This window comes from Notothenia rossii (assembly GCF_949606895.1).
Source record: "Notothenia rossii genome assembly, chromosome: 7".
Lineage (NCBI taxonomy): Eukaryota > Metazoa > Chordata > Actinopteri > Perciformes > Nototheniidae > Notothenia > Notothenia rossii.
Window position 1 is genome coordinate 18,540,003 of NC_136905.1, and position 27,191 is coordinate 18,567,193.

At 39.6% G+C, this 27,191-nt stretch overlaps 2 protein-coding genes across 5 annotated transcripts in view; one reads left to right on the plus strand and one right to left on the minus strand.

Moving 5' to 3' along the window:
- The window catches only part of adam22 (ADAM metallopeptidase domain 22), a 58,065-nt gene that overhangs the window by 11,608 nt on the left and 19,266 nt on the right, over positions 1–27,191 (minus strand). For all 4 annotated transcript variants that reach the window (XM_079691337.1, XM_079691338.1, XM_079691339.1 and 1 more), the window contains exons 5-17: positions 24,395–24,477; positions 19,679–19,742; positions 8,359–8,425; positions 8,190–8,266; positions 7,503–7,577; positions 7,157–7,228; positions 5,519–5,685; positions 5,338–5,422; positions 4,721–4,811; positions 4,557–4,608; positions 1,191–1,290; positions 523–594; positions 114–206 (exon numbers count right to left, since the gene is read on the minus strand). In XM_079691337.1, coding sequence (XP_079547463.1) covers positions 114–206; positions 523–594; positions 1,191–1,290; positions 4,557–4,608; positions 4,721–4,811; positions 5,338–5,422; positions 5,519–5,685; positions 7,157–7,228; positions 7,503–7,577; positions 8,190–8,266; positions 8,359–8,425; positions 19,679–19,742; positions 24,395–24,477 — 1,098 coding nt within the window. The remainder of the gene's footprint in view (positions 1–113; positions 207–522; positions 595–1,190; positions 1,291–4,556; positions 4,609–4,720; positions 4,812–5,337; positions 5,423–5,518; positions 5,686–7,156; positions 7,229–7,502; positions 7,578–8,189; positions 8,267–8,358; positions 8,426–19,678; positions 19,743–24,394; positions 24,478–27,191) is intronic.
- On the plus strand, positions 9,118–14,865 carry cldn12 (claudin 12). Its single transcript, XM_079691344.1, has 3 exons — positions 9,118–9,279; positions 10,611–10,862; positions 10,963–14,865. The coding sequence occupies exons 2-3, from the start codon at positions 10,644–10,646 to the stop codon at positions 11,839–11,841; spliced, it is 1,098 nt and encodes a 365-aa protein (XP_079547470.1). The 5' UTR covers positions 9,118–9,279; positions 10,611–10,643; the 3' UTR covers positions 11,842–14,865.

A 27,191-nucleotide genomic window follows, 5' to 3' on the forward strand; every position in this document is an offset into this window, starting at 1 on the left:
AATTGCATTTAAAGACATAAAAGGCATAATCCTTAGGGGTGGTATCATGAATAGTTTTCTCTGTTTAACCAAATACAATCCAGTAGAGATTGAAGGTGTGTCCTGTACTGTACCTGGCAGCTGTTGCAGCAGAGTCCGTTGCTGCACTTGGAGCCTTGGGTCAGGGTGCACTTGTCACAGCAGGCCTCCCCCTCTATGGCACACTCCTAAAAGACAAGCACACAAACAGAAACTGATCTTAGTTGTCGTCATTAGATTTGAGTTATTTAACACATAATGACCTCTAAATCATTTAAACAGACATCTCTCTGGACATACTCTGGTATTATCAGTGTGTATGCAGTGCATGCATATGACTTTATTTCATTGCTTTTAAATGACCTCTTATTAGTGTGACACAGCAGGTTTTGTTGTTGGTTAATAAACAACACACTACTGTCAATTATGATGATTATCAAGCTATCCCTTTAGGGCACTACATCTCTTTATTAGCATGAGGGAGTCTTCAGTGATTTAACTTACCGCCGGGCTGCCACAGTCACACTCCTCTCCCGGCTCCACAAAGCCATTTCCACAAATAGGAGGGTCCAGCAGCTGAGGGGGGGAAAGTATCATTTGTATTTAAAATGATAAGAAGCAGAGGTGCACATAGTACTCAGATATTTTACTTGGTGCAGAAGTACTCTTTTACAAGTTGTATCCAGCGGTCAAACTTAACTGAAGTACAAAAGCTCTAGCACAACCCACCAGTATAGTCCCAAAGGTAAAAAGACTCATTCTGCATTTACCTATTTCAGATATAGAATATATTTTTGTATTATTACTAGATACAAATCAAGCAGTATGTGTTCATCACTTAAATGTTGCAGCTGAATAAAGAGGAGTGTAGTTTGTGAATTTCACCAAGGGATCTACACAAGTTTATGTGATGAATGTATAATAACATATAATACATTATTTGTTTATTATGTTTTGTATTGATAATCTGAATCTTCATGGTGCAACTAAACTTAGCAAATACATGTGCAGTAAAACAATAACATGTCCTCTGAGGCGTAGTGAATTTAGATAGCATTACATGGAAATACTTAGTAAGTAAAACTTAAAATTATACTTAATTACAGTACTTAGTTACATTCCAACACTGCTAAGAAGACACATGTATGAGTGAATGTGTGAGTGTGACGTACCTTCAGAGGTTTGTTGAACAGGCAGGCTCCTCCACCGCTGTTCAGAAAGTTATAGTACTCCTCCACGTTGCAGTCGGAGAACCTCTTGGGCAGGTAGAAACTGTTCAACACAACCGCAGCACATTATGCAGTTACCGTGGAAACACTACAGACTGCATCTTTACATAATACCGGGAGAGAGGGGGGCTTGTTCCCCACAAACAAATTACAGGACAAAACACTTAGAAAAAAAGATATTGTTTTGACATGTAATACCTCACATTTAATGTCAGTGCAACAGACAGTGCCATAGCAGTTTGTCATATTTAATGAAGTTTGTGTTTCTTACACTGTACCATGAATATTTCAGGATTTACCCGTGTTGACCATACTCACAGTTCAGAGAGGATCCTTATTACAACATGGAGGTATACAGTAGAGCTAAGATTGTGAAGTTCATATGGACATATATATATAGGACGTGAATAAGGTCTAAGTTGCATTTATGAACTTGTCCTGCATGAAGAATGTGGTCGATGATTCACAAAATCAGTTATTGCATTATCATGTGACACTGAAATGATCACCTCAGTATTCAACAGATTCTCACTAGTCTTCTGAGAAATCAAGCTCTTAACTCTGAAATGCTCTGAGTGATTGCTTCTATTCACTTTGAGTACAAATATAATATCCTGCTGGATGATACACTCACTTGAAGCACAATCAACATCTGAAGTAAATCTATTCCAATCAGATGTCCTGCATTCATCGACTCAAACCTGAGCAGCACTTAAATGTCATCTTCTGCTGCGCCATTGGTCACTTAAAGCTCATTACGCTGCTGACACATGTTTAACTAGAGAGCTTCTGGTAGTGTGGCTCATCAGGAGACAATGCAATAACAGACAGACTCAGAGAGAGGTCGTCATTGTTTGATCTGAGATGGGGCCAAATGAAGCCACCGGCAGTGATTATGGTGGTATTAAAAACCAGTAATGACAACTTGATGACAGATGAAGCACAATACAATATTTCAGGTTGATTAAATCAACTGATACGGTTTTAAGCTGTCCCAACTATAACAGAGATTTATATCTATGATTTAGAAATTTGCTTTAGTGCGTTTTCTGTCAAAACCTTGTAGTGTTGATCCGCTTTAAACAGTAATAATGAGTGAAATGAAGAACATGCTGGAATGATTTACTGATCAATGATACACCCGGAGAAATACAAATGTTAGCTTGTGGACAAATATTATTATTCATATTTTTCATTTCACACCTTATAGGAAAGTATGAATATATGAATAAATAAGGATATAGGAGATTAAAACACAGTTTCTATTGTATTATTTGCACATATCCAGAAAAGGATTCACTAACATCCTCTATCCTTCTTCTAAGTGACTTCCTCAATAATTCCTTCTTTTTTTTTCATGGCAAAATCTATTTTGTCACAAGAAGATAAGAGAAAGTAAACAAACAGAAAAAAAACAATATTTAGAAAACTATTTTAAATCCTCACTTGACCGTTATGCATGTCGACGCACGCACGCACGCACGCACGCACGCACGCACGCACGCACGCACGCACGCACGCACGCACGCACGCACGCACGCACGCACGCACGCACGCACGCACGCACGCACGCACGCACGCACGCACGCACGCACGCACGCACACACACACACACACACACACACACACACACACACACACACACACACACACACACACACACACACACACACACACACACACACACACACACACACACACACACACACACACACACACACAGAGAAGCTAGACCCTGTGAGAAACGTGAGAACAGTTAGTAGTAGTAAGTTAAGTTGATCAGACATGCAGGTGCTGAGGGATAAAAAGAAAGTTCCGTCAATGGACATGACTGAGGTCATTGAATACAAGCGTCTGAAATACCATTGACTTAGATTATGTGGGCCAGGTCCACTCACAGGTGTTTGGCTGATAGGAGCTCAGAGCCACCTGTCCTCTGTCAAGACATTACAGCAGGTTTATTATTGCAACCCAATCTAGCAGAACATGGACAGGGAGTGTTAGGGGAGTGCACTGTCGTTTCAGGGAAATGAGGTAGTAAAATATTGGCTTAAGATGAGAATGACATTGCAGACTGTATCAATCGGTTAGAAATGGACAAAAGGAACTGATGAGAAGTCCTGGCTTTCAAAGGGCAGGAGGGAGGAAGTGCCTCTCAATAATTAATAGAAAATATTCTTGGCAGAATACACATAAATTACATGTAAAATTGTACAAAATTAGTATGAAAAATACAGTCAGAGTATAATCAAAGGACATCAGACTGTATTTGTTCATGTGATTTGAATAAAGAAAGAGAAGCTGGGGCCACAGCGGCTGCAGCGCTGTTGGATGAGATGGGAAAGGTTGTGATGAGGGACAACCCCTCCGAGGCACAGCACAGGCAACGTTTTAGCCAAGCTTCTGCTCACCTGCTGTCCCATTCGGGATAGAGGGGGGACGCAAGAAGTATTTAAGAAGAGGGGTATATATACACATACACACAACGCTTAGGCTTTTACAGACACACACACACACACACACACACACACACACACACACACATACACACACACACACACACACACACACATCCGAATGCTCACAGCAACATGTCAGTATAAACACGACAGATGTACACAAACTCATGATTAATGCAAGAAAGAAATACACTGATTTAGCATCTGATTTCTAATCCTAGCAAGCAACAGATTACATAACACATTACTGCTGAAAGAAGCCCCATGAAGTTATATAAACAAGTCATAAGGGTGATACACATAGGCTGACACCTAGTGGTGAAATATCAAACTACAATAACACTTTAAGGGATGGAAATATTGCCTATATATTCCCTGCCAACAATGTTATATTTTGATGAAGATTAAGACATCTATGTTATTTTCTATAAACTTTTTTGGGGAGTGGCTTTACGCTAACTGTGATACAATAAATCTAATTGGTTTACATAATCCCTTTCAACTATAACAAGATAAATGAAATGCAATTCAAATTGGAAACATAAAATGTCCACAATTAATTTGAGTTTTGGCCGCACATTATTCACAACCTTTAGGTCAAATTTCATGTGACACTTTGGTGACAATAGCCGTCCATTTAAAAAAGAAATGAATTTAGTAAATAAATGTGAAATAATTTTTTTTGTTAAGTGTGATGTTAGCATTAAACCAAAGTGCATTGTATCTAAACAAAATGTATCTAGATCTAAATGGACGAACTGTATGCCAGTTGCTTTTCCGTCATATCGTTTGTTGGGCAAACACAAACTCTTTCTCTTTCTCACACAAATGTTCTGTAAAAGTAACTTACCCAACATCATCCATGATACAGCCCGTCCAACGATCATCACACTTGCACTCTCCTAGAATAAGAAACACGCAACATGTTTTTATTGCTTAGAAAGGAATCTTGAAAAACAGGATGCGTGCTGGAAAAGTAATAATTAAAAGACTCATTAAGATTTAACTTTGTACCATTGATGATCCTCTTCTTGTCAGAGAAGATGCCGATGTTCTGTCCAAGTGACTGGGCAAGGGTTATGGACATCTCATCTGCTTTCCCATACTGATGAAGAGAGGCAGACAGAAAGAGAGAAAGACAGAGGCAGAAAATAAACAGAATATCAGGTTAGTCTGAAAAAAAAGAGTGATAAGAAAGGTCCGAACAACGATTCAAAATGTTATAGCAATAACATTATGGCGGACTGCACATTTAAAATCACAGGAGAAACAATATTAGTTATAGGCTAAACATGTTTCAAAGATTAATTTAAAACTAAATATTTTGTGCAACAAAGATATCCAGATGCTCCAAAAAGAAAACCCCACTGTAAAAATTTAAATATTTTTTATGAGAATAATTAGTAAGAAGGATCATTCCTTTTAACAGCAAAAAGAGATAGCTACAAATTCCCCTCACGTAAAATAAAACTGCAGTATACAACAGAAATAAATATACAGCATTCACATTTACTGTAGAAAAGAAGAGAGAGCATGCTGGAGGTGTTCAGTGAAAAGATTATGGTTTAAATCCTCTATCTAATCAAAAGTGAATTGAATTAAGAGATTTTGGAAATCTGTTCCAGACTCACCTCATTGACCCCCCCTCCTTTAGTGAGGGAGCAAACGCCTCCCATGTAGGAAGCTCCCCCCCAGTTGCTATGGAAACGATTCCCTCTGATGAGAAAAGAGAGTTATGTGTTTAATACAAATATCCATTTAAGAAAATATCCCGAGAGCACCAGAACATATTTCTAAGATGTTTCGACTTACGAGAAGAGGTGAACAGAGTCACATTTCTCCTTGATGAAGTCTTTTCGATACTTCATAAACTCCTTCAGCGTCACCATCGAGTTCTCGTCGATGTTGAATTTGTTGTCAGCTGACCACGTTTCCATGGCAACCAGCACAATCCGGGTATTGAGCTGTTCCTTGAAAATCTGGGGAATTAAAAGTATAACATTTAATGTCAGTGACAGTTATCGTTATAAACTGAAAGTGCAAAGACAGAAATGACTGATTGATATTAAAACTGACTTCATATTCATCAACATCCCAGCTGTCTACAGCCAGTCAGTGAGATCAGTCTGATCCTGCCACCAGACAGCAGCACACTACAGGCAGCTAGACGCAGTCAATACGGGGCACAGTCTGAAGGACCGGCAAATAACAATGTTTGCTCTCATAAGATGGGAATCTATTGGAGTACTGGGGCCAGACAAACACTAGAAGAGAAGAGGACAAGAGCAAAGCCTCTTTGTTTAAGCTGAACGCCTCAAAACAGAGCAGAGGAAGTATCAGAAATATATGATGTTTGCGTGGTTATATCACAATCCAGCATAAAGAACTTCACCTAGCAGCTCCACTTCAGTATGTGCACATTTAGTTTCATCCTCGCCATATAGTATACTCTACTTCAATACAGGTGCGAAAATAAATAACCGGTGATCTTTAAAAAGAAAACCCAGTGTTGAAGCCTTTTTGCTGATTGGCCTTATGTCCAGAAATCTTGCATTATCTTGTAGTTTACAAATAAAGCAAGGATATATGATTCAGGAAATAGATTCAGGTAATTATTGTTAAACTATTTTCTGGGTTTTTCCAAAGATCACCAGTATTTATATATCAGTAAACCGGTTGCTCAGCTCTGTGACTCAAAAGTTGAGTTAATACATAAAAAACTGGAGCGAGAAACAACCTTAACCCGCTAGTCTGCAAATAATGGAGAAATATCTCGTACTTTTTGCTGCTTTGTAAAAGTTATTTCAATCATGCACTTTCATTTATAGATACTCCTTTCTTACACTACGGTTTACTCTACAGTGACCTTCTGTAGTAGACATTGGTTGGTGAAAGAGGCCATAACGGTGACATCTCCTTTTCCAGGACTAAGCTAAGTACTTGTTTTACTGAATACAATCTATAAAGATTTTACTTTGATTCATTCATTGTATATTTATACAAGCTCTGTCTTACAAGTAAGTACACTGGGGATAAAAGGCAACCAAACTCTGACATGGAAATCGATGTATATGTCCCAAATAGAGTCGGCTTCATATGATCCTCTTCAAGGGCACGACAAAAAGCATGACCTTTCCTGAGCCTATCAGCTTTCAGACATGACCCTGTGGCAGGTCAGATTTCAGCCGCGCAGCAAACAGATGTGGCTTCGAATAATGAAACATATAAATATCTGCCTCAGTACTGATGGGATGCCACTGCTGTTTCAGGCCTCTGGAAACTCATGACTGGCTGGTTAATGGCCGCACGCAGGATATCAGGGACCAGGAGAGGTTTTAAATGTAGGGAGTGAGGTTGGTTAAATGAGAAATCAGTGCAATGTGCGCTCAGCTCTAATACCTGGGAGTGTTTGTAGCAAGCTTTCAGGAAGAAGATCAATACAATTCTTACCATGTCAGCCATATTGACCACTGACTTAGCATAGTTATTCGTGTGCCCAACAGAAAGCCGATGCTTCTTGTACTGAAGAGAGAGACAGAGAGAGGGAAAGAGAAAATGAAGAAATGTTGGATTCATAATGTGGAACAAATTCATTTTAATGTGTAAAACGAGCCAGTGTCTGCAGATTCGGTTTTCTCCAAATATCACCTTTAGTTTGTAAAAAACGTCAGACCCAGTGGATTTGGCATTTGGATGTTTTATGCACAATTTAAGGTAGTATTTGGAGCTATTTATAACTAATAATTTCACAGTTTACAGTCAATTAGAATTGTACATCCATAACATATGTGCTTACCATTAAATGGTCATTGATCACCATCAACTCAACGTATTTGGTCTCATCTTCTACACTGTGAGACTCACTTGGAGCCTAAGAGGAAAAACACAGTTTGCTACTTTAGTTATAAACACAGAGAGAGAGACATGGTTTTCTCCATTTTCCTCCACACAACTTTTAAACATCACAAACACAAAGATCAGCTTTTGTCTCATGCGTCACCAAGAAAAGAAAAGAAAAAGGTCATTTATAACAGGTGAACTTTGCAATGCTAAACCAGGTTTGTCTGTCTTTCAAATACCCAAATAAAGATGAGAGCAGCTCTGAGAGCTGAGAGACCAACAGCTGCAGGCATCTATGTCTGAGAAAAGATGAGCAAGCAGCCTCTACTTGCAAGGTAAATATTTCATGAGGAAGAAGAAGACGAAGATGAAGGCAAAAGCGAAGAAGAAGAAGACCAAGAAAAAGAAGAAGAAAAAGAAGAAAGGGTGGAGAGCTGTCGTGTAGGAGGAGATGAGGAAACAGCGCTCTTGTTTTAGCTTTGTGAATTTACATAAAACATACCGGCAAGGAAACAGTTTGATGATCAGGGCAAACAGCATTCAGAGCATTTCACACATGCACACCATAAAGTGACGTAACTCATTAGCACCCATCTGCTATGATGACAATTTTCCAGTAAATATGGCTGAAGAGGATTCGTACCTGTCTCTTTTTTCTCCTGTGAACAACTTTTGACCCGGGAAATGGGGGACTGGGAAAAGGCGGCTCTGGAAAATCACCTAGTAAACAGAAACATTCAATTAAATTAAAATGTATTTTTTTAATGAAACTATGAATCAAATTCTTTCCATTACTTAATGTATCATCTTACCATTGAAGAGATCATTAAATCCTTCATGCCCTGCAGATTTATATATCATGTGAATGCGGACATCTCCCTGAAAGACAGAAACATCTGAGTTTTATGACGTTCATCAGTTCACAGGCCAATATCTGAGTTTGTAGCCCACACAATAAAGTACACCTGTCAAACTCAGGGTTGTTAATTATTTGGACAGACACACCTACTATAATCATGCTATAAAAAAGAAAAGCATAGAGGGACTGGCAACTTCTCAAATTGAAATCTTACACATAGTCAATCCATCAAGCCTACAGAAATCCTACAAGCAATCGTCAAAAGAATATATAGTATGTAAGTCAAAAGTCTCAAAAGTTACGGATAACTTACTCACTCAGGATCATAAAAAATGTATGTATCCTATAAAATATGGCCAACCCTTCCTATCTCACAATACTGAACCACATAAGTGTTTTTAAAAGACTATTCTAATGTGGCTTAAGCTAACCTATATCATAAATATTCTCTTTATTGTAGTACACTTAGTAAGTTTTAATGTTTTTCATTTTTACGTCTTCAATTGTATTGTCTGTGCTCTGTCAATGTGTGGCTCTGTGCATTAAAATGTTTACATTTCAGGCATCTGTTTTACGAAGTTACATTTGTTTTCAAAATGAATGTATCCTCAAGCGTGCTATTTTTGCTTTGTCTGAACTTCTAATATTCCATGTCTATTTTATGATCCCTGTGATTTTAATACTCTGCGCGCATGCGTCAACCCCCCGTGAGACAACACTGAGGGCAAAAACACCCACATCCTGTTTACGTTCGTCTTAACTGTACCTCAGTGAAAAAAACTCTGATTGTTCTGATTGTATAAAGTCAGAGGAGGACCAGGCTGAAATGAGACTGCCTCCGATCTAAGTACGACCTCACTGCTGGAAATACAAGGTATGGTGGTCTATGTTTATGTAGTTTATGTAGTAGCCATGTCTGAGTTTCACAGTGAGGAATTCGAGACGCAACAGGTCGTTATAATGCTAACTTATTAGCCACCATCTTGCTAATTAGCTAATTTAACAAACTAGCTTCAGGGTTAAATGCTGGTAAGCCAGACAATTCAAACATATTTATTATTCATTATTTAACGTTTTTGAAAGTTTAATGAACACATGTATGAGGCTTTTGATCAAGATAAAAGGGTGTTTTCCAGTTAGCCTCAGTCAACGGGCTAAATAGCCAGCCTAAATGTGGCTAAGCTAGCTGTTAAAGCTACTCAGACAGGCGTCATCTGGCAGGCTTCATGTGATCATGGCTTCTTAAACACCAGGTATTAGCCAGTTATTGTGTAACGGTAATCACAAAATTATAATGCAATATAACAGGTGTTATAGGCACAGCTATAACGCAGTGGTGTATCATAATGATGATGAAGTCATCATCGACCACTGCTGATTCCACTTTTTGTAATGATGACTGCATTGTTTATAAAAAGCACATAGTGTGTAATTCACGTGTTCCGTGAAAACAGTAACAAAAAAACTGATATAATAATGATAAAGAATAGAATAACAACATAGCACATCTGAACAGAACAAACATGTGACAATAGGCTTTTATTTTTTAAAGATACATTCAAAACTTAGACTGTAAAGCTAAATATAAAATAGCTTGAAAAAACATTGCCTGAGGCTTCACTTAACTATGTGTTGGCCTAATAATTCATAAAATAAGGTCATTTTCAGACAACTTCGTGACAAACTGATTACCACTGAAAGAGGCAAGGACGGGTGTGATCTGATTTAGTTGTTTGTATTATATTAAGGCATAAGATAGTTTCTAAATATAAGTTTCCACACAGTCATGATCAGTCAGTGCTGCATGCTGCTAGAGAAAGACACTTCTAATTCAGTCGCTCATTGTCTGTCTGTACAGTTTATGTAATGCGCTGCAGTATAGACACTCTCGTCCCTGCAAGCTCAGCTCCCAAGTCAGTCTTACTTTGTTTGCTAATGAAACGAGAGCATTGTTTCTCGGGGACAGCATTTATTGGGTCAACTACAATGTGGTGAATAGAAGTACAGGGGGGTTGCCCAGAGCTAGGTCAGTCTGTGGCACAGTTTACTTTTTTCAATAGTAATGGGGCTAGTAATAACTTGTATAACCTGTCTTTTTCTTTGTCCAGAAAATAGGTTTACTTTAGTCACATTATGGCCCAGTTGATTTCCACTGCAGTGACCAGCCACTTATTTCAGACATCCTCTCTTTATTTGTTCAAACAGGAACCCTCCTCGTGGCTTCCTGTCAGCACCACCATGTCGTGCCGGGATATCCACGCCACCAACGCTTTTGCCTTCATCCTTGCCTTCGTTTGTGTGGGAGGGCTTGCTGTGGCAGCATTAATCCCACAGTGGCGTGTAACAAGACTCGTCACCTTCAATCGTAATGCCAAGAATATCAGTGTGTATGATGGGCTGTGGGCTAAATGTGTGAAACAGGATGGCTATTCTGGATGCTACTACTATGATTCAGAGGTATTACTTTAAGAATTGGGCTCTCCTCGGTTTTTCTTGTTTTTATATTTTTCTGTCCTCGATTGCCCTAACAAATGTCTTGTCTTCCCAATTTTTCCAGTGGTACTCTAAAGTGGACCAGCTGGATCTGCGGCTCCTGCAGTTCTGTCTTCCTACGGGCATGATGTTTGGCTCTCTGGCCTTGCTGCTGTGCATGGCAGGAATGTTTAAGACCTGCTGCTGCTCAGACAAGCCTGAACCAGACATTAAGACCATCCGATTCCTGGTCAACAATGCAGGCTGTCACCTGGTGGCCGGGACGTTTTTGTTCTTAGGTGGAGCTATTGCCATCGCACCCTCAGTATGGTTCCTTTTTCGGACCAAGGAAATGAACATCAAATATGACAACATTTTTTCCGATGGCTTTGCTGTGTATGTGTCTATAGGCTGCTCTGGAGGTCTAATGCTGGCCGCCCTGCTAATGTTCATGTGGTACTGTATGTGTAAAAAGTTGCCTTCACCCTTCTGGTTGCCTCTGCCCTCTATGCCTACCTCTCTGTCCACCCAGCCTCTCACTGCCAACGGATATCCTCCCTCCCCAGTGTATGGCCCTCAGCCCTTCCCTCCCCAGAGCTATCCTCCCACAGTGATCGACTCCCAGCCATATGTGACCTCCCAGGGCTACGCCCAGAGTGTGGTGGCCCCTGTACCGCCACAGGTGTACATGTCTCAGATGTCTGTTCCTGATGGTTATGGCTCAGAGGTGGGAGGCAACCAGGCCTACAGCTACGCTCCCTCACAGGGCTACGCTCCCTCACAGGGCTACGCACCATCTCAGGGCTACGCACCATCTCAGAGCTACGCACCATCTCAGAGCTACGCACCATCTCAGAGCTACGCACCATCTCAGGGCTACGCATCCACCTACGCAGGTCAGCGATACTCCTCCCGCTCACGGATGTCTGCCATAGAGATCGACATTCCCGTGCTGACACAGTGACAGTAAGAGAAGAGAGGCTAGAGATGTCACCTGTCAAAGAAACTCAATGAAGTTCACCACTGATTAAACTAATAGAGCATGATGGGTGGAAATTAATAATACGGAGCCATTTGCAGCCCTTAGAGTGATACACTCAGTCAATCCAGGTCTGTCATTTGCTGATAATGCTGTGGAAGACGAAACCCAGTCAAAAGAACCCTGGGGTTAATATCATGGCTAGGAATTTCATACAAACAGAGATCACTAAATCACTAGAGCAAGCAACACTGGATTCAGCTTACTACTGTAGAAAAGGGAAGAAAATTGATGTTTTTCCAGCCAAAAATACAGAAAGACACCTCACTAGCCTTCTACTGTTTTTACTCTTAACTTGCTTAAGTGGCCAAAGGACCAACTTACTTAGTAGTTACTAGCATTTATATTGTGGTTGAATATAAATTCCCAAACTGTCTTTTTAGATTTAAGAAGCCCGGATTAAGGCTGCCATAAATGAAGCAATTAGCTTACAGCATAAATATATTTTTCTGTTACATTTATTTATGTTGGACACATTATATTGATACTGAAATGACTTGTCACTTTTGCCTATGTAAAGCTTACAGTATAAAAACAGTCTTATCACTACTGAACATTACTTTAAATCCTGTGGTCCTGAAGGAACAACTACTAACTAACTCAGCTGTTTGTATCTTTTGTTTTTGTGTAACAGGGATTGTTGATATTGTCCCATTGCCCTGTGAAGAGCAGCTGTTGAAGTTTCTTATGCACTAATTTTGTGAATACTGTGCCAGTTACATTGCCTTTGTTCACCTTTCTTTGTTTTAGCCTTGAGTATTTTTCTAACATATTACCTAATCATTTATTGTAACATACTTTTCCGAAGTGCTCATGTATAATAAAAAACATGACCCTAAGAAATGTCTTAGCAAAGTAACATTTGATGGAAAAATGTTAATGTAATGTTAAAGATGTTAACAGAACGAGAGCGCTGTTCGTCTGCACCCAACATGTCCGCTGATGATTCAAACGTTTGCCAACTAAGCTGGAAGTGTAGTGTTGTTCATTGGTGGTAGTACTTGTGATTAACATGATTTTAAATAGAGTTTACATAAACCTTTTTTCCATGAGCACTAATCAACATTTCTACCAGACATTTCGAGTTTTACAGTTCAAGATGTTATCCTTCAATGTTGAGGTTAAATGTTTCTCTACACATGTTTGTATTTATAAGAACATCAATGTATGCCTGTTTATTTGCTGGGGTAAAAAGGAAAAAAACGTACTCATTGCTAGAAAGGATTACGTAATATGCATAATTGCAATACAAATATACTCACAATCAATAATTAATCTCATTCATACTGAGAGAGTTAATGTAAAGTAATTTCTCCATCTCAGCAACATTTCAGTCAGACTGAATTACAAACTGGCAAAGACACTCGGCTCTTATCTGCTGGTTGTCTCCACATTCACAATTTAATTGATCAATTGTTTGAGGAAATCAATGGCTTGTGGGGTTCTGGTTTCCCAGAAATGTTTCCCCATAGTGTAATACTTCCTTTGTAATCCCCTCATGATGACTTGATGTTAAAGTTGTTCATAAGCCAGTCTGTACTGTACCAGTGAGCCAAGGCCATGTTTACTTAGTTTACATTTAACTTTCTAGTACATTCATATTAAATACAAATAATAACAATTGCCCTGAAGCAAAAAGTGGGTCATTCTAAATATTTGTACTGTCACACCAACCAGCAAAAACCCAAATATATTAAATGTAAAATGAAAACTGAGAAAAGCTGCATACTTTATGTTGGAGAAGCTGGAACAGGATGACACTGGTAGATTGCCTTAATGCAGTGGTTCTTAAACTTTTTCCGTTTTTCTTTGGAGAAAAAAAAAAGTCGGGCCCCCCCCAACACAAATAGTCAGGCTCAGTGGCGGCGCCAGATTTATTTTGGGGGTGCTGTGGGGTAGCTTGAAGTTTCATAGAGGGTGCTCAAACATTTAGGGTTTCCCATTAATGTACCGGCCGCTACAGTGGAATTTTCTACTGCAACAATCCACACGCAAATGCACAATGTACCCGCGACTGTTACAATGAAGGCTCGCTAATCAGCTCACAGCATATAGGTGTAAGCAAAATGAAGAGATCTATGGATACATCTCTCAACACCCATTTGAAACAGAACTGTAAACAGATTTACTTTTTCTTTATGGGTATTTTACAAATCACCCTTTTAAACTTTATTCTTGTTTTACTGTCATATAGTATTTCATACCTGTTTTTCATTTATTCTCTTATTGTTTTATAACTATAATGATCATATAAACGTGTGCCTCGGAAATAATTGTTCACATTAATGGTGACCAAAACATTTGAGACCCAATTAGATAACACTGAGAGAGTCCTTTACTTCACTCAGTCTGACAGGAGAGGACTCTCCTCCACTTTTTTGTTGAAAAAACTCCTTATATCCGTTAGCGTAGCTCACTAGCACCAGAAGCTAACAACAACGATCTCCGGTACCGGTGCGCTCTCTCTCTCTCTCTCTCGCGCACACAAAATGGCTCGTTCCACACACACACACAGAGCCGAGCTTTAATGAAACACAGAGACCTAGAGGTAATAGTACTGTATCATATTATTTTCGAATCAATAATCTTTCAAATTATGATTTTTTTTTTGTAATCTTTTTTTTTATAACCATTTTTCCTCATGGTCTCTCGACCCCGCCCCCCCCCCCCCCCCCTCCCACCCCCACCACTGAAGCTTTAAAGCTCCAGTGTTTTGATTTATCTTTGATGTAGTCCTGGTGGACGGAGCATTTGCAGACTAAACTGCAGCACTTATTATTGGATCCAACTCTTGTTGATGTGACTCTTTCATGTTAGCTGGCTGATGATTCATAAAACCATAATTAACAAAAGTGTATTGCATTTGTATTTGTTGTGGCACATACACACATTGTGATCGGAGCAGATATTTCTGAATAAACTGTTGAAATAAAGCAAGTGTTTTCTTTACTCCCCAGATGATCACTTCCATCTCAGTTAAAAAACATACGCACAGCATAGACTCTGCAGGGAGTGTGTAGTGATGGAGATTAAAGGACTAAACACAGATGGCTTTCATATGTCCTGCTACAAAGAGACAGGGCGGAGCCTGGGTTGCCAGGGGAGATGGTACCTCAGACTACAGGCTCATTAATATAAAGCAGGGAGGGGTAACATCAGAATCAGAATACCTTTATTAGTCCCACAGAGGGGAAATTTGCAGCGTTACAGCAGGAAAGAGCCACAGACAGCTTAGTGTTGCATATCTTACATGCGTTAAAAAAAGTACTAAGTTATAATATAATAAACAATATGCTAAAAAACATGCTTTCATTTCTGCTCTCAGTCTGCATGTGTGAATGAACTGGTCCAGGTTTAGTAACAGGAAGTTGGCTTCAGGCCACAGGGAGACCCCATTTTTATTTAATCCCATCAGCTTCAACTCACACTGAGCTTCATTCCCAGCTTGAGCTAATATTCAAAATCCTCCTCTTGGCACCTAATACAACCCCCCCATCGACACACCCCTTACTTCACCCTCCCCCATCTCCTATTCCCTATTTATCCTCCCTGATTATGGATATTTTACAGAAATGCAGGGATGACCGCGCAAAATTAAAGGATATTAAATGTAATATGATTTAACAGATAAAAAGCTGCAAAGTTTGAGGAGCAGTTTTCAAGCAGTAAAAAAGATTATATACGGACAAACATTTATTGTGCTCCAAGATTGTAATCATTTTGGTATCACCCGTCAGGTTGAAATTCCATTTTGGTCTAATCCATGTACATACAAGCCTTAAATGTATTTTGTTTATTGCGGATTTAAAAAAGTAAGCATGATAGAAGACCAGACTAAGGTGGTGCGTACATTAAACACAGCATTTTAGCATTGTCATTGTTAGCCTCTCAGTAGCCTCATAGATCCGCTACATACCAATTATCTACCTTCTATCGTATTAACCATCATAAAATATTGTTTTGAGCACCAAATAAACAAAGACTGCAAGTAAACAAATACAGACTAAATGTTTTTTTAAGATCATTCTGGAGCTGTTTCACCACCATCCCAAATGTATTGAAAAGTACTTTTTAGGAGCAACTACTCCATTCCCTTTGCAAATTGCATTGTGGGAGAGAAGTGTCAATCAACAGCACATTAACAACATGTCCAGTGTGAACACTACACAAGCAAATTCCTGCTTGGATTTGGAACAAGCTGTTTTTGCTTGATAAATGACATAAGGAATGATATATGATCAAAATACTGCTGTGTCCCTGTTCTTTGGCCTTCATGGTGTACGCATGGTTACTGCACCGTCAACAGAAGAAAAACAAAAGCATCGTACTTTGCATTATTACTTCCTGAAGTGAATAGTCAAGAGCTGCTGGGACACTGCACGCTGAGGCGCAGGTGGGGTTGGAAAGGTGTCCAAAAAAACAAGAGGGCTAAACATATGGTGTTTTCTGCATATGCAAGTCAGCATCACATATTCTCACTTCAATTTGTCTGCTCACACGCTCACACGGACACTCACACACTCAAGAGGTGCAGGATTAATCCTTTATATAGGGCCTGCATCACATCCTTTAATTGTGGCGCTCTGTGATGCTCACAACTTAGGTCTTTTGCCACAAGCTCATCATTTACATAACACTGTACGACACTTTAAAACTAGTTCAGCTGCATGAGGTGACGAGAGCAGCTTGTTCAGGACACACTTAGCTAATGTCCTGCATAACTTTTCTGCCTTGGTGGAAGAAGGGCAGATGGATTTACCATATGGGCGACAGGAGCCATGCAGACTTTCCATCTATCTCAAACCCCCTTCATGCCATTGTCTTTTTCATCACTTTCAACTAGATCTTAACAGACGGAATTAGTGGTGCATAACAGGCCACAAAGACTCTGCATTTAACAACTGATCAGTGACTTTTTCAGGTTATAACAAGAACATGACTGAGTAGAAACCCTTTTAAGTACAGTGAGTGTTACTGTTATTTTGTATATATTGATTGTTGTGTTTTTATTTAGGTCTTAATGTGTGCACATGTAAAAATGTGTCTTTGACTGTGTATATATATATATATATATATATATATAAATATTTGCACACATATTTTTATATACATTTTTTTTTTTTTTCATGTTCGGGATTGTGGGAAACGGTATTGCGATCTCTCTGTCCACACAAACTGGAAGATTGATAATAAAGTTGAAATTGACTTTGAAGTAGAGATTGCCTTTTAGAAATACCTTAAATATGTGCTGTATGTGTGTTGATACCATAGGTTGATATATGGGAATACACTAGAAGTACTAAGGTTTTTGAAATCGAGAGAAAAGACACACCGAGAGGAGCTCAGAGACGCAGAGGGGGAGAGACAGTCAGGGTGGACCGAGCACCGCAGGGAGCACACATCCAGAGCTCAGCGCTGACAAACTGACAGCCGCTGGGCTCAGGGCAGCGCTGTCTCACTGGCATTATCATGCAGACAAGATACCCACACCTAAAATGCCACAATCAAAATTGGCACTGGAGCTACGTGCCCAATAGTCTCCAAAAACTAGCTGGTACTTCCCAAGCAGTACATGGAGTTGTGTTTTATATAATTTACATTACCTGAGAAGTATGTAACAGGAAATAAAAAAGTTGAAAGGTCAACCTGGAGAGCAAATGTTCAGTGGTGGAACAAGTATGTACTAATGCAAACGTTTTGATATAACAATGTAAATGTCCTGCATTCAGTAAGTATATTGTTTTCAGCAGAATGTGCCAACGTATCAAGAGAAAAATACTAAACAGGCAGAAAAATGTGTCCAGGTAAGTGTTTTCTATTGTATAGCATTTGTATTGGACTATTCATAATAATACTGTAATGTGTATGTCATATTTTACCACTGGATCTGTTTGAAGTGGAGCAAATAAAATGTATATTCTGTGGGGTATCAAATATGTTGAGTATGATCCAAATATTTTCTTTCAAACATTGACGTTGGCTATACATGGAGAAAAAGCCAGTTACTTGAAAATTGGGAATCGATCAGTCTTAAATTAGGGCTTTTGGTATTATAGGGCATTTCAAATGTAGTACAAGATGACCGTTGGCTAATGCTCTCTTTTTTAGCTTTGTATATGTGCTACCACAAGATGTCTTGCTGACTCTTTAATATTTGATGTGCAGCTGTAAATTGGCAAATGTTTGTCCCGACATTTATAAAAATACCTCAGTTAAACTCTAGTGGAGAATCTCCTCCAAATGTGATGTGCATTCTACGTCACTGTGCCTGTGTGAATGGCCCAAAAAAGGCTAAGATACTATATCTCTGAAGGCGAGGGCTGCAGAATATTTTGATCTCTCTCTCTCTCTCTCTCTCTCTCTCTCTCTCTCTCTCTCTCTCATCGCTTGAATAATTCAGTCTCTCCAGAAAACGCTTGAGAGGAATGACGGAGGCAGAGAGGAGAGGAAAAGGAGGCCAGAAAGGGAGGGAGTTGAAGAAGAAGTGGAAGGCGTTTTGTTTATTATTATTTTTCTTGATTTTCTATTTCTTTAAATTAAACTGTATTATATTTTTTGTAAATTGTGATATAATAACTGCTCTTACATACCAATTAGTTCCTCTTCTTTTCAATGACAATCTAATGACATTAAATGTTGTGTTTTTGCTCAGCTCCACTACTTCTTTTTTATCCCTTTCTTCTAAGTTTAACACTCCTCTTTTCAGCCCTACAGTTTGATCCTACATCCATCCATTCTCTTTATCTCCTCTCCTATCCACTTAACGCTGTTCGCACTAAACACTGTCATATGGGAATGAACCTTAAGTAGCTGTGTGTCAGACAGTCCCTACCAACACCTAAAAGTGCACATACACACCTCCACACACACACGGAAGGACGAAAGCACAGAGGCAAACCCCTGACCTCTCTTATCTCTTCCCTTTCGCCCCTTCGGTTAACACCACACACACTTCTTCTGGATGTTTTAATTAGAGCAGAAACGAAGCACACGCACAGTATCAGCAGCTTGTTCTGTCACCCTCATGCTCAAAGCATCTTTAGAGAATCTCAGATCTTCCCATTCATGCAGAACATAATGCCTGGCTGTTATTGTTTTAATCTAATTGGCTGTAGGCTTTTCTACCGTCTGCAGACTTTGTGACCCGAGCCCTGAGGGTCACACTCAGAGAAAAAGTGAAATCCATCATCTGTAACTGATTCTGATTTTATATCAACCTTTTCTCAGGACCATAACTGACCCGTATGAATCCTGTAATACCAGGACAATTATTCTTTCCACTTATAATAGAGACATAAACCGGGTAGTGATTTCTAGTTGGGGTATGTGTACCTCAGGAGGTACAGTGACGTAGCTCAGCTAATTTTAAAAAGTGACAATCTTGATTTGAATATAAAGTATATCCACAAATTTGCGCTTGGAAGGAAAACAAGTACACAAATCATAAGGTCTGAGTGCAGATGCAAACTTGACAATCCTCCTGGTTAACCACCTTACCAAGCCTTAACATCGTAAATAAAGGATAACTACATTTGTTTTCATAATACTATCCCTAGCTTCGAGACTTGGATAAAAGCTATCATGTGACATAGGCCATCAAAACCTTTAGTAGAACTACATGTTGTATGCAAAAATGAGGTAACAATATCTGAGCACAGAAATTAAAACAAATCTAGCTGAATATGAAAGCATGAAAGAAGGGGGAATTGATAAAACATCAGTAGTGTACAAACATACATACATTTAAGTGTTGAGTACTCACATTGCTGCTTCCCTGTCCTCCAGGTTCGATCATATAGGTGTGATTGCCGTCAAAAAACATCCCACTGAAAGAGAGAGAGAGAGGAGAGCACATATCAACACCGCTGTTGTTTTGTTCATCACAAAAAGAAGAATGCATCTGAATTAAACTCCTCTTCAGCCATTGTTATGTGTAAGATTGGCCATTTCAGTTTTGGCTCATGGTTGTTTTTTGCAACATTTGTCAGAATAATAACTGCAATGCACTCCTTCCTACATGTTGCAGTTTTGGACAGAATCCTCTGCTGTGCTGCTCTGTTTGACATGTGCACGGCTGAGGAGGGGTGGAGACCAAAGGTCATCCAGTCAGCTCAGATATCCCCCCCACACAGCATCACTTAAAGGTCACCTAAGGATTCCATCTCTGGAGCAATAACTAAGAGCATAAACGGAATGACCACAAATTGCAATGACACTTGTAAAAGGGTTCAGCAGAAAATCTGTGCAAAGTCCTGGTGATACTCAATGAAGCATTTCATGAGTTGACATGAAAAACTCTTTGTATCACATACAGTAGGAGAGGAAGTGGACAAGCAATCATTTAAGAATTCAAAAATCTATTTCCAACTATAGGCAGCTGGGTGAAGGTCTTCTTGTCTCTGCCCGCCTGCGTGTGTACAAAACATAAAAGCCTCCTGCGTTAATTAACTTTATCTGAAGCTTTTAGGAGATTGGTCGGGTCAAACTGTACAGTCATGAGGGGGAAAACCGTCTGTCTTTCTCTTCCAACTACCTTTTCTCTACCTCTTTCTGGCCTTCAACACACACAATAACCTTCAGCACATACTCTCTGTAACGATCCAACACGGCACTTACAGCAGATTAAACACAGAGTGAAACACAGGTCAAAGTGTATTTTAATTATTAGTGTTTATTTTCCCTGTGTTGTTTTTTTATACCCTTTCAATATAGTTTGTCACTGCAAATCAGAATTGAGCTACATGAAAAATAAGTATTTGAATGTAGTTATTAATAAAAGAAACAAGATGTTGATTTTACTATGTTTTTTATGCATTTCTTGGCAAGCCAAAACAAACACTGGTCATTCTGCTGAGAAAATACGGACACATTTTACAATACTACCACTGTTTTTTTAACTTTAAAGGACTTTAAAGGAGTTCATTTCCCAAATCTGATTGGATTTTACATGACTTAATTATTTGTATACCAAAGTTGCAACACGTATGGTTCTCGTCAAACAAGAAATATGTGTATTTGTGTTTAAGTCCTAGAGTTTCATCTCATAATTTAGCTGTTCATCCTTTTTGGTTTAATCAGGATTGAAACCTACCTAATTTTCACATGTAGCAACATCTTAAGTGTCCCAAATGGTCCCTGTTGTTGTTGTTGTTCTGGATGAATTTGATTTTAACATCTGCAAACATTTAACATTTTCTGGGAAATTATGTAAACTTCAGGCTGCTAATTTCTTTAATTTCATGTAGCTAATGTAAAACACATGGAGGATGTTCCAAACAGAAACCTGCGTCAATAATTAACTCTCTGCTGAGAGCTCTATGCTGATTTACACAGTTAATACCCTATTGTATTTCAGGGTAAAATGTATATGTGTGTGTGTGTGTGTGTGTGTGTGTGTGTGTGTGTGTGTGTGTGTGTGTGTGTGTGTGTGTGTGTGTGTGTGTGTGTGTGTGTGTGTGTGTGTGTGTGTGTGCGTGCGTGCGTGCGTGCGTGCGTGCGTGCGTGCGTGCGTGCGTCCGTGCGTGCGTGCGTGCGTGCGTGCATGCGTGCGTGCGTGCGTGCATGCGTGTGTGTGTGAGTGTGTGTGTGTGTGTACTGTATAAGAGACAGAGAAAGATGAGAGAGCAGGATGTATATTATTGTAAATACCTGACTCAGCATAAGGGAAATACTCTGCCCTAATGTCTAACCCCTCGACACCACTGTGCACTCCCTCAACTCCCTCCCTTTTACTGGCTCTCACACACGGACACACACAAACACACAAATTAGTGTGTGCAGGGCATACTATGAATGTGTCTCCATCTCCTTTATAATGTCAGCGTATGCATATATTTCCACATTAAGAAAATCAGAAATAAAAACAAAACAAAACTGTGGATCTCATTGAAATAAATCTACAACTGAAATACTTCAGCTTCTAATACCAATGCAACAAACAATAACAAATACATACTATACATGACAGCAGTATTATTACTACACTAATGTTGTATCATTTAATGTTGTATTTGGACTAACTAGAAGTCACGCATTAACATTTAGCCCGTTTAGTCTGTAACCTCATGTCATGATGTACTGCATGTGCAACGCATTTACCTTGTCATGACTTGATTAATTCATAGCCTACGTTTCATTTTCTTTGTGTGCAACGCTACAACGCTAATTTGCTGAGCTGACACATTTCCCAACATGTTGCCACAATCACATGAAATATGCAACGTTATTAAAAGCCTGACCCGACCCGAGTGTAGCTTACTCAGCGATCATCAATCTGAAGTCACCCATTTACATTAATTACATGCGTTTACTTCTCTGCACTGATGATTTTGTTTATTTAGCCTGATGTTATGTTGAATGAAAATATATTGGACTGAATTAAGCTTTGATGTGACATAATGGATCGAGACAGATGAATAATATTTCCAGTAACAAGTAAAAGGGATAACAAGTTGAAATAGTTTTATTCTGCCAACAGTTTGCAGAGGTGATGGGTTACAAAGCTTAGATTGCTATTCACATCAAACCCTAAATGTGCTCGGAAAACTATTACAAAGCCTGCCACTCAACACTCTTTGTTTTCCTAGGAAAATTAATGTTGCGCAATCTGAAAATGTTCAGTCGATCAAGCATAATGAAACACTCCATGAACACAGATTATTGCTAGTGAATAAGCAGTAGATAAAACTGACAAGGAGCTTCTTCGAGCACTGATTTCCATATTTTTCTTACAGATAGCGATAATACAATCAATGTGTCTTTCTTATATGTTGCAATAACTTTTTACACCTTAATAATTATTGTAAAAAGAGCAAGGGTAACAAAATAACACATAGCGGGTTAAATGTCTGAGGTTTGGCCAAAGTAGAGTAAATGTTCCTTTTTATGGAATGGGAAAATAATGTTTGCTTTCAGGAATTGTGAGGAAGCAACTGTGAAAAACTGTAATTCACGCGCATGTGTCATACCTGATTATTCATAGGTGCCTCTTTATGCAAGTGTTGTATTGTCCGCAGACAATGACATTCAACACCACACAATACACCTGCCTCTCATCTCTTCGTATATACAGTATGCGCACACACCCTATAACACATACTAACTCATATACAGTGTGCATCCATTCCTCCCTGCAGGCCTTGTTTCTGACCCGTCTCTCTGCTTCAGAGTAAAAACTCTAAAAATACCAAGGTTGCGTTCCAATAGTCCTTAGCTTAGGAACCTTCCTAACCAAGTGAAATGACCCGGAAGTACGTCAGTGGCAGCCGTGTTAAGTGCCGTTCCAATTCTCCAAATGAAAGGAAAGGAGGTTTCAAACTTCCTTTATAACCTCCTTTAGCTTAGGACCCACTGGACCTCCCTTGACGAAAGGAGAGGAGAAAATGCTGCCCCACAATGCATTGCAGCCGCAGCATTTGCCGTCACTCAAAAGTCGGCCGTTCACGGAAACAACCGATTATGACCGAGAAATTATATCATGAACGTTACGGTGCTTATTAAGCATTTTAAAACGTATGTGGTAACTTGCCAAAGTGCTTTGTTCTGAACGTTCATCAGTATTATAATCAAAAAGAGAAATATGAACGTTAGTTTTTACTGAAATGATCAAATAAAGTCAACATTTCACAGTCTTTACTGAGCTGTGTGGAGTTTGTTCAACTTTTAAAAGATGTTTGAATGGTGATATACACAGTGATAGGTGTTAAAGACTAACGTTTATAATAAATACATTTGTATTGATTTTAAGATATTTTCATACAATCATACGTATTGGGATCATTTGTATTAATGTGGACCGGAGGGAGAGGGTGACAACGAGCATAAGTTTCACTTTCCTTTTTTATTTCAATTCCAACTTTGGTCATGAAGAATATGTTTCTCTGTTTTCCACGTTCATAAAGCATAACACAACAGCATCAGAGCACGATGCAGAGTCTCTAGATGAGTTTACAGTAGTCCCTCCTTCTTATTATACATCCATGTTGTAGTCCGCTGTATAGAAAACTGTAGTTTCCATAGTTTCCCCACAGCAACAGACGCACATTCATGACGTCCGCTGGCGCATCATAAACACGTCGGATAGTGAAAGGGCAGCCGGATTCTCTAAAGTACCGCGGTCTCTTCTCCTAAGTCCTTTTGAATTCTCCTATCCACTATCCCTTAACCCCGTGACGTTTCACTCAGAGGTCAAGGAATAGGAGATAGGGTTAGAATTTAGGAGCTGATTTTTGGATTATCGGAACGCAACCCGACACTAGCAAGGAAAGAGAAAAGAAGAGGTCTGAGCAGCACCTGTCTGTGAGAATGATAACCTTTCACAAACACAGCAGAGACACAGAGGAAGGCTGGCTCAAACTAATTACATTGACCTAATGGATACATGGGAGCGAGGCAGAGAACTTGGACACACAGCGGAAGCAGTGTTGTCTGAGAAACACACACATGTACACATATAAAGTCACATCATATTTGTACTTACTGCAAACCGTGACAGGTTGAGACAGCCACAAAGGAGTGAGGAACGTCTCTGACCTTCCCCTGATAGTAGCAGTGTTCTCCTCCCTGTAGCAACACACAAACACTCACAGATTAAAATCATACGCACGGTTGCCTCTTCAAATGTCTTATTCTCTCAAACGGAAATAAAAATGTCCCACTTGTCGTTTTTATTGCCACCTTTCATCAGATAATGAGTTCAGAGCAATCAATCACACAGAATCCATTCACTAACAAGTATCTGCTGTAGATGTGTGTGTGTGTGTGTGTGCTGTGTGTTCGTGTCATGCTTAACACTTTGAGTTGAACTCATTCACATCCAACCATCTGTTTGTTAACTGCTCTGTCCTCTTTCCAAACTTCTACCCACTATTGTAGGCCTCAGCATCAGTCAATGGTAAAAGTGTTTCCATCTCTGTCACAACTCACCACCCATACTGTCTGTCTTTGCTCTCTATCTCCTGTATGTCTGTGTGTGTGTGTGTCTGTGTGTCTGTGTGTGTGTGTGTGTGTGTGTGTGTGTGTGTGTGTGTGTGTGTGTGTGTGTGTGTGTGTGTGTGTGTGTGTGTGTGTGTGTGTGTGTGTGTGTGTGTGTGTGTGTGTGTGTGTGTGTGTGTGTGTGTGTGTGTGTGTGCCTGTGAGCGTAAACACACTTTTATTTTCTATAGACGTGTATGATGTCTAAGTGTCTAAGTGCTCTGCAGGCCATCTCTTCCTGGTCCATTTCTCGCTGCCTAACAGCCATTAGGCAGGAAGCCGGTCTCCCTGAGGAAACGCAGCTTTTATCAGAGGATCAATTTCTTCGCTACAGTCTGATGCTTTGCAAAGCAACGCAGCCGCTACGTCCACTTCCACCTCCAGCTCTCTCTGTGGACATCCCAATCCGACCCTGTATAGGGGTTTATCGGAGGAGTCATGTAAGCGTTTGTTGTGGTTTTTAAAACTACATGCTCAAAAGTATGTAAAACCTGAACGTCATGCATTATGAGGGTTGCTTGCTACAAGATAATGGAACAGGAATTTGGTCACATTCAGTCACAAGAGCATAAATGATGTTGTGCAATAAGACCGGTTTTCATACAGGATCCAATTCAACCCTAAACATTTTTGGAGGAGTTTGAAGTCATGGCTCTAAGCGTCCCAGCCAAGTTATTTTACACTTTAAACACTGACAAACTGCCCAGCTAGATTAGAACATTTACACAACTCTCTTGTTTTTGTGTAAAGATTGGAGCTGGGGCCGGCGGCTGGTTAGCTAACTTTGCACAAATCCTTGAAAAAGTGGGAAACAGCTAGCTTACCCAAATGTAACAATATGTGCCTATAGCCCCTATTACTATACATTATGTTGTCTTCACAAAGAGGTTGGGAACTCCAGAAAGTTGCTCTGTTTTTCTTTCAGTTTTGTTTTGTTTTGTTTTGTTTTGCGTGGACCAAACAAAGGAGATATGGCCGTATTAAAGATACTTGTAGGAGGATTTTCTTTGGACAGCTGTTTCCCTGTGTAGCCTTAATGTTACAATGAGCTAACTATCTCTGTGGCTTTTTGATAACCATACAGTCAAACGATCAGCAAGAGAGAGAATGAGTGTATTTTCTAAGATGCCAAAATCTTACTTTGAGAGTTTCCTTTTTGGAACTAAGAGACAATGTTAGCACAAACCATGAATAACAATCCAAAGTTATGTGCACAGATGTGACCAAATTACTCTGATAGCGCTTATTTCCTTACTGTTATGTGTGATCAACTCATCTGCCAAAATTGCTATGATTATTGGTGAAGTTGCATCATTCATGGGGACATTTGTGGTGCTTTGCTTCTTCTGCTCTCTCTCAGTACTAATTATATCAGTCTATAATTTCTCTTTCCACATCCAATATGGCCAGAACTGACAGGAGAAATAACTCCAATGCACAGTTTACACAGTTAAGAGTGGGTGCATTATTGGCTAAATAAACATATAAATGGGCTGCAACAAAGTAAGTTGTACAAGTTGGGTAGATAAGGCTGGATGGAGCTGCAGATGAAGACGGAGAGGTTAGGTAAAGAGACAAGTGTTAGCTGAAGAGACAGAGAGGGCTATTTATAAGTGGAGCTGTGCTCTATACTATCCAGCGTCCCTCCTCCCCCTGTCGCCCTGAACCTTCTGCTCCACTTCTCATCAAAGCGAGAAACACCCAAAACCCAGCGCTGTGGGTACATCCTCAGTGTGTGTGCGTGTGCGTGTGCGTGTGCGTGTGCGTGTGCGTGTGCGTGTGTGTGTGTGTGTGTGACTAGACTGGTCTGATCTGTGTAATTCATCATCTAATCTGGACAACACCATACATAATAACTAGGTGTAGGTCTGTTGGTTATCAAGTAGGACACTTTGCCCTCTGAATGTCAGTAAAATGCGCTCTATCAGATAAAAGATAATGATATGGAACAAAATACATCATATGTTGCTGTTCATGAGGCAGAAAGTGCCTCACCACTTGTGTATGAATACAGTCAATCTACTGTGTTACATTGGCTTTTGACCTGTACAGTGAGCAGAGTAACAAACAGCAGCTTGTCTCATATTAACCTTTCTGAACAGCAGCCATTAATAAAGAAGTGCCTCTTGTTCTTTTTGCTATTTAAAATGGAAAGCATGACCAAACGATTTGCACTGTGAGTACATTCTGGATATTCATCTACAAGCTGAAATAATTCACAGGGAGATTGCTTTATAATAAATTCCATAATTACAAGTGACTATATCACACAATATGTGGTGTAATTTTGGATTTGGATCATT